This window comes from Anabrus simplex, chromosome 5 (genome assembly GCF_040414725.1).
Source record: "Anabrus simplex isolate iqAnaSimp1 chromosome 5, ASM4041472v1, whole genome shotgun sequence".
Classification (NCBI taxonomy): domain Eukaryota; kingdom Metazoa; phylum Arthropoda; class Insecta; order Orthoptera; family Tettigoniidae; genus Anabrus; species Anabrus simplex.
Window position 1 is genome coordinate 40,647,114 of NC_090269.1, and position 14,132 is coordinate 40,661,245.

Consider the following 14,132-nt stretch of genomic DNA (forward strand, 5'->3'; position numbering starts at 1 on the left):
GCCATGCTGAAATAAAAGCAACATTCGATGTCTAATTCTGGGGTTTATTGGCTCAGTGGCTTAGCTGCTGGCTACCGACGCGGAAGGCTGAGGTTCGAATCGCAATCGATCCTAGGTTGAGATTTTCATCTCAAGAATCATCAGAAGTGCATCCGGTCTTTAATCGCCGGCCAAAACCAAGATGATCCTGTGTGATTCCAGCGACCCAGGAAATAACTGGGATAAACTGAAAAACGCTTTTGTTTATTCTAATAAAATCAGGAACACTTTTTTTTTAATTTTTCCTATTGATTTAACGTCGTACCGACTCAGAGGGGTCTTATGGGAACGATGGGATAGGATAAGGCTAGGACTGTGAAAAAGCTTAATAGAGGTACAACCCGACAGTGGGGTGCAAACCCGCTATCTCCGAAATGTGAGCTAACAGCAACACAGCCCGAACCGCGCAGTCAACTCGCACGATGATATTGAAATTAATTTTGCACATTATGAAATTTGGGCTTGATTCCTTTGGATCTGTCTTGTGAAGCAGGCCAGAGCTAAATGAACTCTCGCTAAAATCTCAGTCCCATTTTTAACTCTGACAGTAACTCTGCAGAGATACGGGCGGTGCTAAAAATGACATTCAAAGCACGACTAGCGCGACCAGGAGCTACGAAAGGCTTTATTCATGCGGTCAGTGGTGCTGCAATAGTACTTTCTGGCTCACTGAGGGAAGCACGCTTTCCCATTCCTCGTCTTCCCTAATATGCCTCAATATTATGAACCCACCGGGTTGTTTTCGTTTTCATTCTCCACCCTGAAGGGTTGAGGCGGGCCACCAACAGGGTTGCGCCCTCCCTCTGGCCGAGAGTTGCGACATCTCAGCGGGCGTTTTGGGGGTTGTGTTGAAAGAGGAAGGTGGGTAAGTGTGCGTGAAATATGACGGAGATATAGATTTTTGTAGGTTTCCTATAACTACATAGCCTTCAGGGGGTTGCTATTGGGGGATGCAACAAACCTCTAGGCTGACGACTTCAACATACGATATAAAACAAACACAGAATAAATTTCGAATTTCCTTAAAGCTGAATATTTATATCTAACCCAAAGCGAAAAATTACTCATTGGAAATTCATGATACCTAGGCTATCGTTGTTGTGCCTCGAAAAACCGGTATGCAATGATGTCGGAGAAATAACTTACTGACCCTCAGCACACATCACTTAGAATGAAAAGTTGTTGACAATGTCAATGGAGTACTGAACTTTTCTGGTCAGAGTTCTAAACTGATATAACATAGCTGTTTTTCTTGGCGCAACGACGATACATTAGAAAGCAAATGACTCGTAAAATAGTTGCCGAAAACAAATCTGATTTTATACAATGAAGCATACATTTAATGTCCTTAAGACTTGTGGAATGTTCAAATTTGTAAATCAACGAAAAAAAAATTAATCTTCAAAATTTTACAGTGACTATATCTATTATATTTTCAGTGAGTTTGATGTATCTGTCGATAAGTAGAAGTGCAAATCCCTAAGTAGCGTTTCTGTCGTAGTTCGCGAAGCTGTTTTTAGTCCACTATTCTAAAACATAAAATTAGCTAAACTTTGTCCCCAAGTGAACTTTGAAACCTGTTATTAACACTAAATACTTTTTTTTTCTATTTGCTTTAAGTCGCACCGACACAGATAGGTCTTATGGCGACGATGGGATAGGAAAGGCCTAGGAATGGGAAGGAAGCGGCCGCTGCCTTCATTAAGGTACAGCCCCAGCATTTGTCTGGTGTAAACATGGGAAACCACGGAAAACCATCTTCAGGGCTGCCGACAGTGGGGTTCGAACCCACTATCTCCCGAATACTGGATACTGGCCGCACTTGAGCGACTGCAGCTATCGAACTCGGTTTCTTACTATTCAAAGAGCGCAGCTGCATTGTTAAATAGTTAGCATGCCAGTCTTTGGACCCAAGGGTCTCGGGTTCGATTCCCAGCCGGGTCGGAGATTTTTAACCTTAATTGGTTAATTCGTGTTAGACAGGGCCCCATCTTCACTGACAGGTCGTCTACAAGAGAAAGTATCTCCAGAGAGAACATACGTCATTATTATTATTATTTTCTTTCTTTCATAATCCGTTTACCCCCCAGGGTTGTATTCTCCCTCGGACTCAGCGAGGGATTCCACCTCTACCACCTCAAGGGCAGTGTACCGGAGCATGATCGGGGATACAACTGTGGAAAGAGACCAGTACCTCCACAAGGCGGCCTCACCTGCTATGCTGAACAGGAGCCCTGTGTGAGGAATGGAAAGATCGCAAGGGATAGACAAATAAGAGGGAGGAAAACGGCCGTTAAGTACCATTCTGTCATTTGCCTACAGAAGAAGTGGGAAACAACGGAAAGCCACTACGTGGATGGCTGAGTTGGAATCGAACACTCCTCTACTGATTTGACCTCCCGATGCTGAGTGGACCCCGCCCTAGCCCTCGTACCACTTTTCAAATGTAATGGCAGGGCCGGGAATCGAACCCGGGCTTCTGAGGGTGGTAGCTAATGACACTAGCCACTACAACATAAAGGCGGACATTATTATTATTATTATTTTTATTTTTTTTATTATTATTATTAAAGCTGGTAATGCTCCTAAAAGTGTTGAACTCTTTAGCTTTATATCTTTCTGTCATGTGGAATCGCAGCTGCGGTGCCTACACGAGGACAAAAGTATATGACAACACTTCGGCTAGGTAGTAATTATTCACTTCGTTTCCACAGCAAGTAGGAATCTCTCGTAGATAACGCCCACTTGTAGTAGTTGTAACGTGGAATGTTTATTTAAAAGTAGTTGTCCTTGCTGATAAAATAAAAAGTTTCTTGTCCCTAGTGCATCTGATAGCAGCCTATTTAAATAGCAATCGCGGGTTACGTCCATAGGTCCGTGATATAGTTGAGTTGAAGCGCCAAGGTGGGCGACCATGATGGCCAATTAGAAATCCTCACCGATCACGAGGATCAATCGAGATGTAATTAGTTTAAGATTCAGTTTTCCCCAACACTAAAGCTAGCGGCTGGAAACTTATGGGTCAGGAACAACGACCATGTGTCCATTTCTTTCTGCCAAGACTCCTTTTTATGTATTTTCTGCCTTATATTTCCAGGATACCTCTTATTTATTTCTGATATCAGTACTTTTAGGTATGACGTGCCATGCCTGACATGAATTTCAGAGAACAAATCTCAGGTGTAGTAGTTAGCATGATTAGCTGGCATCTACGGAGGCCCATGTTCGATTCTCGGCTCTGCCACGAAGTTTGGAAAGTGGTATGAGGGCTGGAAAGGAGTCCACTCATCCTCGGGAGATCAAATGAGTGGAGGTGGTGGTTGTGTCGGTGTTTGTGGTGGTGGGATTACTCCCACCTCAGCCAACCTCGAAATGGTTTTCCGTGGTTTCCCACTTCTCATCTAGGCACATGTCGGGATGGTACGTTAACTTAAGGCCACGGTCGCTTCCTTCAGTCTTCCTTGTCTATCCTTTCAAATCTTCTCATTCCCACCCACAACGCCCCTGTTCAGCATAGCAGGTGAGGCCGCCTGGGCTAGGTACTGGTCCTCCTTCCCAGCTGTATCCCTGACCCAATGTTTCATGCTCCAGGACACTGCCCTTGAGGCAGTAGAGGTGGAATCCCTAACTGAGTCCGAGGGTGAAAAAAAAAACAACCCTGGAGGGTGAAGGGATTAAGAAGGAAAGAAAGAAAGAAAGAAAGAAAGAAAGAAAGAAAGAAATAATGTCTAAGGGATTATTGTTGAGAAAATAAGTTTCGTGTTAACTGTAAGGTATATTTCAAAGCTGCATTATTTTATACTTGGTGCTTTTTCGGATTTTAAAACAAACTGCTGCAAAACGTGACGTCTTCTTTATCGGCTATTAACTCCGTCTGTCCTCTCCTTTTTTCCGTAGCGGTTCAACGTCGTACCGTCTCAGTTACGTCTTCTGGCGATGATGAGACAGGAAGGAGCTAGGACTGGGAAGGAAGCATGAAAAATTAGAAACTGCGCAAAATCATATTTAGGACTACCAATTATGAGGTTCGAACCCAGCCTCTCCCGAATGCAAGCTCAGAGCCAACTCGTTCGGTACGACTGTTCTAATAATGCCAAAAATTTATAATTATATCCCGTACCTCGCTTAAATTTAATACTTTCCTACTTCTGCATTATTAGGTTTACTCTACCCGTAATATTAAAAGAAGCGTTTTGAGAGGTAGGGCTAGAGGGAGGAGCATTACACGTGTCATTGCACAGTGTTGCCACATTCCTGCATTCCCTTCTCCTTCCCTTAGCTTCCGCCTTACTTGTTCTTTGAATCAGACCGCTATGTTCTGTTGTACATAACTCAGAAGTGAATGGTTTGGCAACTCCAGGCAACATGAACCGGCCAGCAGGTTCATCTCCATGACAACCGCAGTGGGTTCACCCACGTTTCCATGACAACTATACCCCTCCTACTCCCTTTTCCCACCCGGGCATGCAGTAAACGGACCTTCCTCTAAGAACTGTCAGAACGCATCTTTCATTATTACGAATATAGAGATAAGAATACCTTTCGTCTTTACCGTATACTTCCACACTCCCCTTGTGCACTATCCGCCTCCCGATTTTGCTTCACAACCAACTCATCTTCCCCTTCGATTCTAGCATTATTAGGTTACCCAGTCTGAATGGCACAGACGGTAGAACGCTGGCCTTCTGAGCCTACGTTGGCGGGTTCAAACCGCCTCACTTCGATATTTTCTGAAAGTGCTCGAGTAACCCAATTTGCAGACAAAATACCGGTGCCTTGGCGAGTCGAAAAGTCGTAGAAATAGCTATTGGAACCTAAAACCAATAGCATCAGAACTGTTACCGCTATCGCTTGTTTTTGTTGACTTTCCACAATCTTCCCCTTGCGTTAATCTACTATCTGCCTCCATTCTGCACTTATATTTACTAATTGTTCTGTTTTTATTTTTAAGTCTTGATTTTTCCTATTTTCATTGAACTATAGGCGTAACTCATATGTAGACACTGCTGAGGAGACAGCAAGCTTCCGTCTAAACGAGTGTAGACTACAATAGATTTCTCTGCAATATGAAGAATGTGCAAAATATTTTATTACGAAAATATTATTTTCACTTTCACTATCATCTATTTTAGTTAGTTTTCTTATATAAAATCCGATCTGAAGAACGAGAAATTCGTACAAAATCTTGATTACTTCCCTGCACTATAAGCAATCTCTGACCTTTTTCTCAGAATTTCGAATAAGTAGGATTGATCCTACTTATTCGAATTATTATTATTATTATTATTATTATTATTATTATTATTATTATTTAAAGCCTTTAAATACATTTCGATTCACCCAGTGGAATGTGTAAAGCTTTGAAAACTGACATATCGTTCATTAAAGATCAGTCAATAAGAATTATATTTTTATATTTTAAAATCTTAGCATGTAAATAAATCCCCTACAAGAAACACTTTTCATATTTTAATTGATAAAATCACTGACGGAATGTCTTCCCAGTATCTTACAGTAGTTGTGTAAACATATCTAATTCATTACAGCTGCACCATCCTTTAGCTTTAGGTTGTTGAGTCAATTTAGTGCAAGCCCAGCTACAATCCTTTAAAATGGAGTCATGGTGAATACACTAAATTTATTCCTCAGTGCCAATAAGCCATCAAGTAGCAGAAATTTTAAAATGGAATTTGTAATAATTCAGTCTTCTTCCTATTAAATTTCAAAGCACAGTCATTGTCTTACGAATTACGAAGGTCCCTGAAAAGTCGAAGGTAAAGTCTTCCACGACTCGTACTTTCTTGACGACCTCACCGAGACAGTAGGGTGCACTATTCGGATTACGTAGCTTACATTCAGGAGATAATGGATTCAAAACACACTGTTGGCAGCCCTAAATATGGTTTTCCGTGGTTTCTCCTTTTCACACCAGGCAAATGCTGGGTCTGTAATTTAATTAAGATCACGGCCACTCCCTTTCCTTTCCTATCCCATCGTCACCCATAAGACCTGTCTGAATAGGTGCGACGTAATGCAAATTGTAAATATACATATATATTAAAAATACCTTCACCTCGGGTAGGTACCCTTCAATATTATCCTAGAATAATAACCTCTAAAGAAATCGTGTTTCCGTGTTTTATTTCGGGTTTAACGATTTCGAAGTTAAGCCTCATCTTTCAAGATTTGCACTCCTTCGGTCGGCTTTGACATGTAGTGAGATGGTTGTGTGTGGTACTCACTTCAATCAGCAGCGACGACACTTGTCGACTCTAGACCGGCGACACGAATCCGCCACCCATGGGCTGTGAGCTGGGGACAGAGAGAAGAGAGCAGAGTGTCAGACGAGTGTACTGCACACCCACTGTTGGTATTCCAAATACACACACACTCACACACCTCACCTCACCTCTTGTAGAAAGGCTTGAAGGCCGTTCCCTCGTTCGGTCCTTGGCTGCTACTGCCGCCCCCCATCATAGCGCCGGACTGGGTATGGTGCTGATACGCCGCCTCCTTGCCGCTCGGACGCTCCTTCTGTGGGGATTGCTGGAGACGGCCGAAGTTACTCAGGAAGTTGTGGTGATTCGACGCCGTTCCGTAGCCGCTGGATGACGCCGACTGTGCTCCGCCCCCACTGCCGCCGAAGCAGGAAGGAGGTGCTCCAAGCAGATTGCCTGCCACACTGGGAAGCTTCATGTTGGGCGGCGTCTGTGGAGGTGTGTCGGTCTGCACTTCGGGGAAGCCCGACGCACCAACGGACGCCGCAGAGCAGGATCCACCACCATTACCACCACTACCACCTCCGTAGGGACTCGACAGCAACCCTGAATATCGCGAGTAGGGCGCCGCTGCTGCAGCAGATGGGCTCATGGCAGTTGAAGGTAGCGCGAAACTGTTCATACCCATGTTGATCCCCATACTACAGCTGCCACTACTCGGCGGAACTAGCCACGGCTGCTGCGCTCCGTGATGAGGCGGTGGAGGAGGTGTCTTGCATGCCGCCGTGTCCGCCAGCGACCAGATCTTGGGCTTGGTTGCTGGAATGGGCACGCCGCAGTCTTTAGAATGCATCTCGTCCTTGAGCATATGGTGTGGATGGTGCATGTGACTCAACATGTCCCCAGGTTTTCGCTCGTCGTCGTCCAGGTCGTCTTCATCCTCCATGCAATCCTCCGCCTTCACGTGGTGCAGCGGCTCTGCACAACGGAGATAATTTCATTAGCTTCCAGCCCACAAGTGTCGGCATTCGATTTGCATAAACCAACGATCGGGAGGGGGAGTGCGAAGCTAGTTCGAGGTAGGGGAGGTAGAACCCTCCCCAAGATGATTAAATAACTGCTGCAGTGAGGCGTAAGAGTGACTTAATTCCGACTAGAGGGGGGAGAAGAAATACATTTGTCTACCCGCGGCCCCACTCGACCGTAATAAAGTGGTGAATGAGAAGGAAAAGCGCCACTAGTTTAGGCACGTCTTAATATAGCATGTACACTACTTCCATTTCGCATGTAAATAAAATTTTCTGTTGTTTAAAAGTACAGTGTATTACGGGTTTACATAATATCTACAAACTTCTGCATCAGATAGGGGGTACTTAAGAATGAAATTTGATTTAAAAATCTAACATTATAATCCTCTCCTTATCTAATTGTCTAGGGTTGAGCCAGGCTAAAATTTTTGTTTGAATCTCCCAACAAAACAAACTAATCAGGAATGATAAGGTCAATTATAAACTTAAACCAGGTACACTGATTCTGCACCTTAGTTAAGGACGTGATTGTTATATTTCCAGTCCTAAACTTTCCTACCCCCAAAATCTCCGTACCGTTCATGCGATGTTTAACTGCTATAAGAAACCCTTTTCCTCACTTTAATCCATAATCGCTGAATTAATATCTTCCCAATATCCTACAGTAGATATAATACATTACTGGTGCACCACCCCTCAACTCGAAAAATCCTGTTTCTTTCAAACTGATCTCTGACGTAACATAACTACAGCCTCGTCGTTCTGTTTCATCACAGAATGTGCAAAGAAACAATAAGGTGATAACCTTGCAGGTCAAATAATAATGTAATACAAAGTTTTTAATGGCCTTTATCGGCCACTTGTGTTAGTTTGCGGAGTAAATAATGAAGGCTTGACTTCTGTATTTCCATTCTGTTATGCAATTTCTTGGGAAAGTGAAGTTTTTAAATGTGGGCGGAATCGATCTGTGTTTTTCATTATTCTGGAGTGCGTAGTTTACGAAGAACAGGTCATATTTTCTTTTCAAACACATCCTGATTTGAACTGAGAAATCCTACGTAATGTTCCAAGAAGGCGTAACGAAGAACTTATCCTGTACGGTAAGTAAATTCCTTGAGGGTAGTATGCATTATTGCTTCGTTTACGATCGATTTAAATTGGAGTAGGCCTACATACACATTCGATTTCAATGCTAAATTATTAATATTGGTAATTTTAAACCTTATTATGCCGATTTAATTTTCTCTTACGAACTCAGGTCCATCTATCGATCGGCAACTTTGCTCTCCGCGAGAGCGCCGTGCTCGGGTACAGCAATATATAACGCTACAGTAATTCACAATTAAGGCATACTTGGAGTGGAATATGTTCATAGAACACCGCTATTTCTCTAAGCCGATCTGTGTTGCTTTCTACGCTTTATGTTCCGAAATAGAAGCGAAACGTTGAACTTCACTTGTGTCTTCCAAGTGAGATCAGTTAGCAGCTCTGTTGCTCCTTCTCCTGCCTATAAGACCAAGTTCCTCAGTGATTTGGACACTGTCAGAGGGACGGAGCAAACGAAACTCCAAGCTTGCAGTTTAACATAAATGTTGAAGTGACCGTATCAACTTCAACGCGGAATCCGAATCACAGAAATATTTTTCCTTTCAGAGTCCCACATAAATTGCCTGGGATTTAAACTGCAGCCGCCCTACTGATAAGCCACTAGCGGGCAAAGTAGATCAGTCAGGTGGTGTCTGGAGGTAGTCAAATAGGCGTATGTCAGCCTCATGTAGGAAGATTTACTGGCAAGTTAAAGAACTCCTTCGGGAGGAAATTATGGAACCTCGGCGTCTCCCCAAACCATTAAAGTAGTCAGTGGTACGTAAAACCAATAACATTATTGGTAATTGTTAATCCACTCCACTACCATACCTGCTTCGACAATAATTAATTTACTTCCTTAAGTTCGTGTTTCATTGCAGGATATCTGAACATTTGGATAAAAAAATGCGTAGGTTATGATCAGAATTGTGGCCAATACATTGATATTTTTGAAATGAAAAAAGCATGACCCAGTAGCACGGATTCCAGATAATATCCAATCTCTTAGCTATGACAAGAAGAACAGTCTCGTAAAAGTCCAAACTTGATCTTTTATCTATTGTCCTATTCTTGAGCCAGTGTTCTCTTACAGATGTACTATAAGATTCTTTTTTACTGTTAGTGATACATATTTCGGAACTTCGACCAACTTGGCCATCTCTTCCAGTGTACTTGTCTCCGTAGCAACAATCCAGAACGACAAGATGCTCATAATTTCTGGATTTCGTACTGCTATACAGCAGCTTTCGCGTAAGTTCCTGCATCATGTCCCTTTTCTGGGAGTGGCATTAATAGAATCTACAATTGAAGTTATTCATAGATACAATTAACAAGAAATGGATGTATTATTGTAATGCCTGGGACATATTGTATAATTCTGTTTTCAATTTTTTGAAATTTTTTTGAGACAGGAACCACTGAACTCGAAATTTCGGTTTTGTTTTAGTATTTATGTGAGTCAGAAGAAACCTCACAAAAAAAGTGCTCTTCAAAATATGTTACTTCAGCTCACCGAACTGTGCAGTTCACCACTCTTCTTGCAAAGTATGATTTTTTTCCCCGTCAAAATTGAAGTGAAAGCCTTCTTGAAACATGTTCCCTATTTATGATGGCTACACAAAGTTATCAGTATTACTGTGAACACACATTCCGTTTGAAAGTCTCAATTATTAATATAACTCTCCATCTTAAAAGCTATTGTTTTACCGCGACAGATTCTAAAAAATTGCATTATTTAGTTCTTTTTTTAAATACAAAATGTCCCTTCTGAACAGTTACTGCTATCATCCTGAAGCAATGTCGCGTTACTTAAGGAGAGCACTTCGATGTTATTGAATGTGAATGTGCACGTCCTTTACTCAGCTGCCATCGTAGTTATGCAAAGAATAAAAAGATCTCATTGGCTGCACATGTTTACGACTTCACGCCTGTCAGTGGAAATGGCGTTTCCCTCCTTTCAGTCCACCGCCGACGGCTAATCGCTTGAGGTCGTCTAATAAAAGTCAGGGTCGCAATGCTCATCACGTAGTGCCATTAGGCAATCCTTCTGCAGTCAATAATCCGTATCTATATTATATTTACAAGGAAGACCTGTATTCTGTCAGCTTTCTCCGAGTGCCTGCCTACAGTGTTATTGGGATTAGCTATTGACGCAGCCTCATCTGCATAACAGAATAAGGAGATACAGAACCCGATCCATTTGCAAATTGAAGGCCGAGACACCACAGCATTAAAAGAAATCTTTCAAGGAACTAAGATAACATATCAGTTATTTCAACTTCTCAAAGTTGTGTGCAGTGAAATCTTGAATGATTCTCTCTGAAAAGTTTCTTACTGGCACACAAATTACATTGATAGTTCCTGGAATTTATGATGTAAAAACGTGATACACTACTGCAGATAGTAATAATGTGACATTGATCAGGTACAACACATTTCTCAGCTGACAAGGAACATAACCATAGGCACACAAACGAAGTTGCATCTAATGTATATTTTATTAAAAACTGTCTTTTATTGAATCTGCCAATATGAAGTTTAGCTGTAAAGGAAGAATCATGTATGTATAAGGAAATGCACAATTGAATATCAAGATTTATTTTAAGATCACTCAATATGCTGTTTAACTGAAAATCTAGATCATGGGATTAAATAAACTACACAATTCAATATCAAGGATAATCATCGTTTTAAGGTCACTCAATACAGTAATAATTAAATGAAACTGATAAAAATTTGTAAAATAATAATACAGGAAACAAATATTCTGAAGTAATTACAACGAGAGCTCTGGACTTAATCTAGAGAGAATTCGGCATTTGAGTTGTATTTATTTTGACTATTTAGCGAAAAGCTGTAAAATTAAACAAGTAATGGTAATAAAATTGCATTAAAATAAAGTGCATATGTATTTATGATCTTTCTGCTCGGATATATATTTTACTTATTAAGGAATAACCTCCGGTATTTACAGGCTGCCATTAAAACAAGGTAATACACGTAAAAATTTATCTTTAAGTTCTATTGCTTAAGAAAATCCCTCAAATGTAATAAAGATATGGTTTAACAGTATAATTAGCGCAACATTTCCGTGCTGTAGAGGTGGGGTCTCAGGATTTTGATGGAGCCTCGGAGGATGAAAGACAAGATTTCGGGGATGCACCTCTTCTTATTCTTCTTTTTCTTGTTTGCATGGAGCCTCTTTACAGTTCGTTAATTAAGCGTCGACCTCTAAGATATTTTGCTACTATGTGTTGTCTTTTATTCCTATTTATACCCTGCTCCCTTCATGAAGCTGCAGATTGTTCTTATTGGGTCTTCAAGGATTTTTCTCTTTCTTCATCAAGAAAGCCCAGTGCAGAGATTCAAATTCTTTGCAGCGCCTCACATTCAAAGAGTACGTGTTTCGCTGATTCTTCTGGTTGATTTCATCTTCTAAATATATTGTCCCAAGTTACTCCAACTCTATGTACATGCATTTTAAGATGGCAGTGGCCAGTGAGTAATCCCACCAGCCATCTTTTATTTTCTCTGCTAAGTCTCGGCATTTCTTTTGTGTGCTACTTGTTTTCACATGGCATTCGGATCTTTTCTAGATTAACCTCCTCTGACTGACCGCTATGGTGTTCATACCTGACATTCGGATCCATGCGATGTGATGTTCTATCTTTGCATTTAAGTTATTTGGTCCGTAGTCTTCCAATATGTCGGCTGACGGCCCTATTAGAATAGCACAGTTACGTCCTGTTGATTGTACAGTCTGTGCTCAAATATATGACTGAAAATGTTTCAGTGCGCTAATTTGATAACTTTATGTAGACACCTCGGTGCAATGAAATGGAAGTGATAACACTAAAACGATAATATTATGACGGTGGACAGTCTGGGTGAAATTTCTAATATAGTTACGTGCCAACCTGTAGCTCTCTTCAGTAAAATCTTACTAACTTATATCAACTATACCTAAATTGAATACAAATAAAGGTCTCATCTTAATTATTATCGGGGCCGATGACCTTCGATGTTAGGCCCCTTTAAACAACAAGCATCATCATCATCATTAATTATTATCGTAAAAATAACAAACAATATTCAAGACCCCACTAAGACAAAAAAGTTAATGTCTGTATATTGACAATGTCTCTGTCCTTATAGTCCGACTCGCTGGTATTACTTTGAAGGGTTGAGTAAGCCTGGTCGAAGATTACCCAACCGGCCCGAGGATATGCCGCGGCCTCTCCTTGTATTGTGCTGTCGTTTGTTTTCCCCGTGAGCCTTTGAAACATGAAACGTTACACCGGAGCTCCGAAGTTTCTAGTACTTCATCACCAAGATATGAAAAAGGAGGCTAGCCGCGTACAGTTAGTCAGGGTTGACAGTTGGACAGTAGTAGTGTTGGCTGTAGTCGGTTTGTGGTTGCTGTTCACTTGCTGTGTTGGAGAGGAAGTACTGGTTAGCACAGATGTTATTTAGTGATACGTATTAAGTAGTTCACTGTGTGAAGCAGCCACGTTGATAATGAGCTACTTGAATTGACCGTGTTGACTCTCTGAGTTATAGGACTTTCTCTGGAGTCGAGCCAAGGAACAGCCGCCGTTCGTTGTGATTACTAACAGACCATGTGTTTTCATCAGTGTGCGTGAAGATTCTGAGTGAAGTAACTCAGCGTACAGAACGAAGCGAGAAAAGTGACCTGTCAATCAGGACTGTCGCCCTCCAGGCAACACTAGCGAGCCGGGCTAACTGCTGTGAGGAGGACAGAGACTTTGTAAATAGACAACAATTAGAGAAGTGTGTTCGTTCATGGTGGAATATGTATGTGTGTTAACTGCGTCATTCTGAATTAAATTAGATTGATAAAACTGACAGCTTTTTATTCGTAACAATATTCGTATACCGGATTGTAACATCTGCATCTCGAAAATACAGGTATCCTGCACCTATGAATACATTTCTCCATTGTGTATGCTTTGAGTTAATACGAGTTTATATTCTGGAAGTTATCCAGCATTCATCATTGAGTTGGCTGGTTCGGGTCGTATAACTGAAAGTTTGCTTTCGGGGTATCGTAATTCGAATAACAGAGTCGACAACCCTGAAGATGATTTTCCGAGATATCCCATCTTCACACCTAGGAACGTTCGGAGATATAACTTAAAATGCGCCATTAGTCCCTAGTTTCCTAATAATAGCATTTTCCTATAGCAGCGTCGTCAAAAGCCTACCTGAGATACTGCTACGTTAAACAGATAGCAACAGCATAAACAAGAATATCTATAGCAATCTTCTTTTTCTTCTTTTACTACCACTTACCCACACCTGTCGGGTCGCGGGTGTGAACTGCGTCGCACATGTGGATTTGGCCCTGTTTTACGTCCGGATGCCCTTCCTGACGCTAACCCTATATGGAGGGATGTAATCACTATTCCGTGTTTCTGTGGTGGTTGGTGGTGTAGTGTGTGGTGTGAATATGAAGAGGAGAGTATTGAGACGGACACAAACTCCCAGTCTCAGAGCCAGAAGAATTAATCAGAAGCGACTAAAATCCCCGACCCAGCCGGGAATCGAACCCGGAACCCTATGAACCGAAGGTCAGTACGCTGACCATTCAGCCAACGAGTCGGACAAGAATATTAACAACAACAACAACAATAATAATATAATAATAATAATAATAATAATAATAATAATAATAATAATAATAATAATAATTTTTTATCAGTATCAAGTTAAGATTATACTGAATGACCTTACACAGGTA

At 41.4% G+C, this 14,132-nt stretch overlaps 1 protein-coding gene across 4 annotated transcripts in view; it reads right to left on the reverse strand.

Moving 5' to 3' along the window:
- Positions 1–14,132, reverse strand: part of LOC136874301 (homeobox protein araucan) — a 633,626-nt gene that overhangs the window by 25,204 nt on the left and 594,290 nt on the right. For 3 of the 4 annotated variants that reach the window (XM_067147942.2, XM_067147944.2, XM_067147943.2), the window contains exons 5-6: positions 6,449–7,235; positions 6,282–6,351 (exon numbers count right to left, since the gene is read on the reverse strand). In XM_067147942.2, coding sequence (XP_067004043.1) covers positions 6,312–6,351; positions 6,449–7,235 — 827 coding nt within the window. In that variant the 3' untranslated portion in view covers positions 6,282–6,311. Of the gene's footprint in view, positions 1–6,281; positions 6,352–6,443; positions 7,236–14,132 lie in introns of all 4 variants that reach the window. The other variant, XR_010860250.2, reaches the window with a different exon arrangement.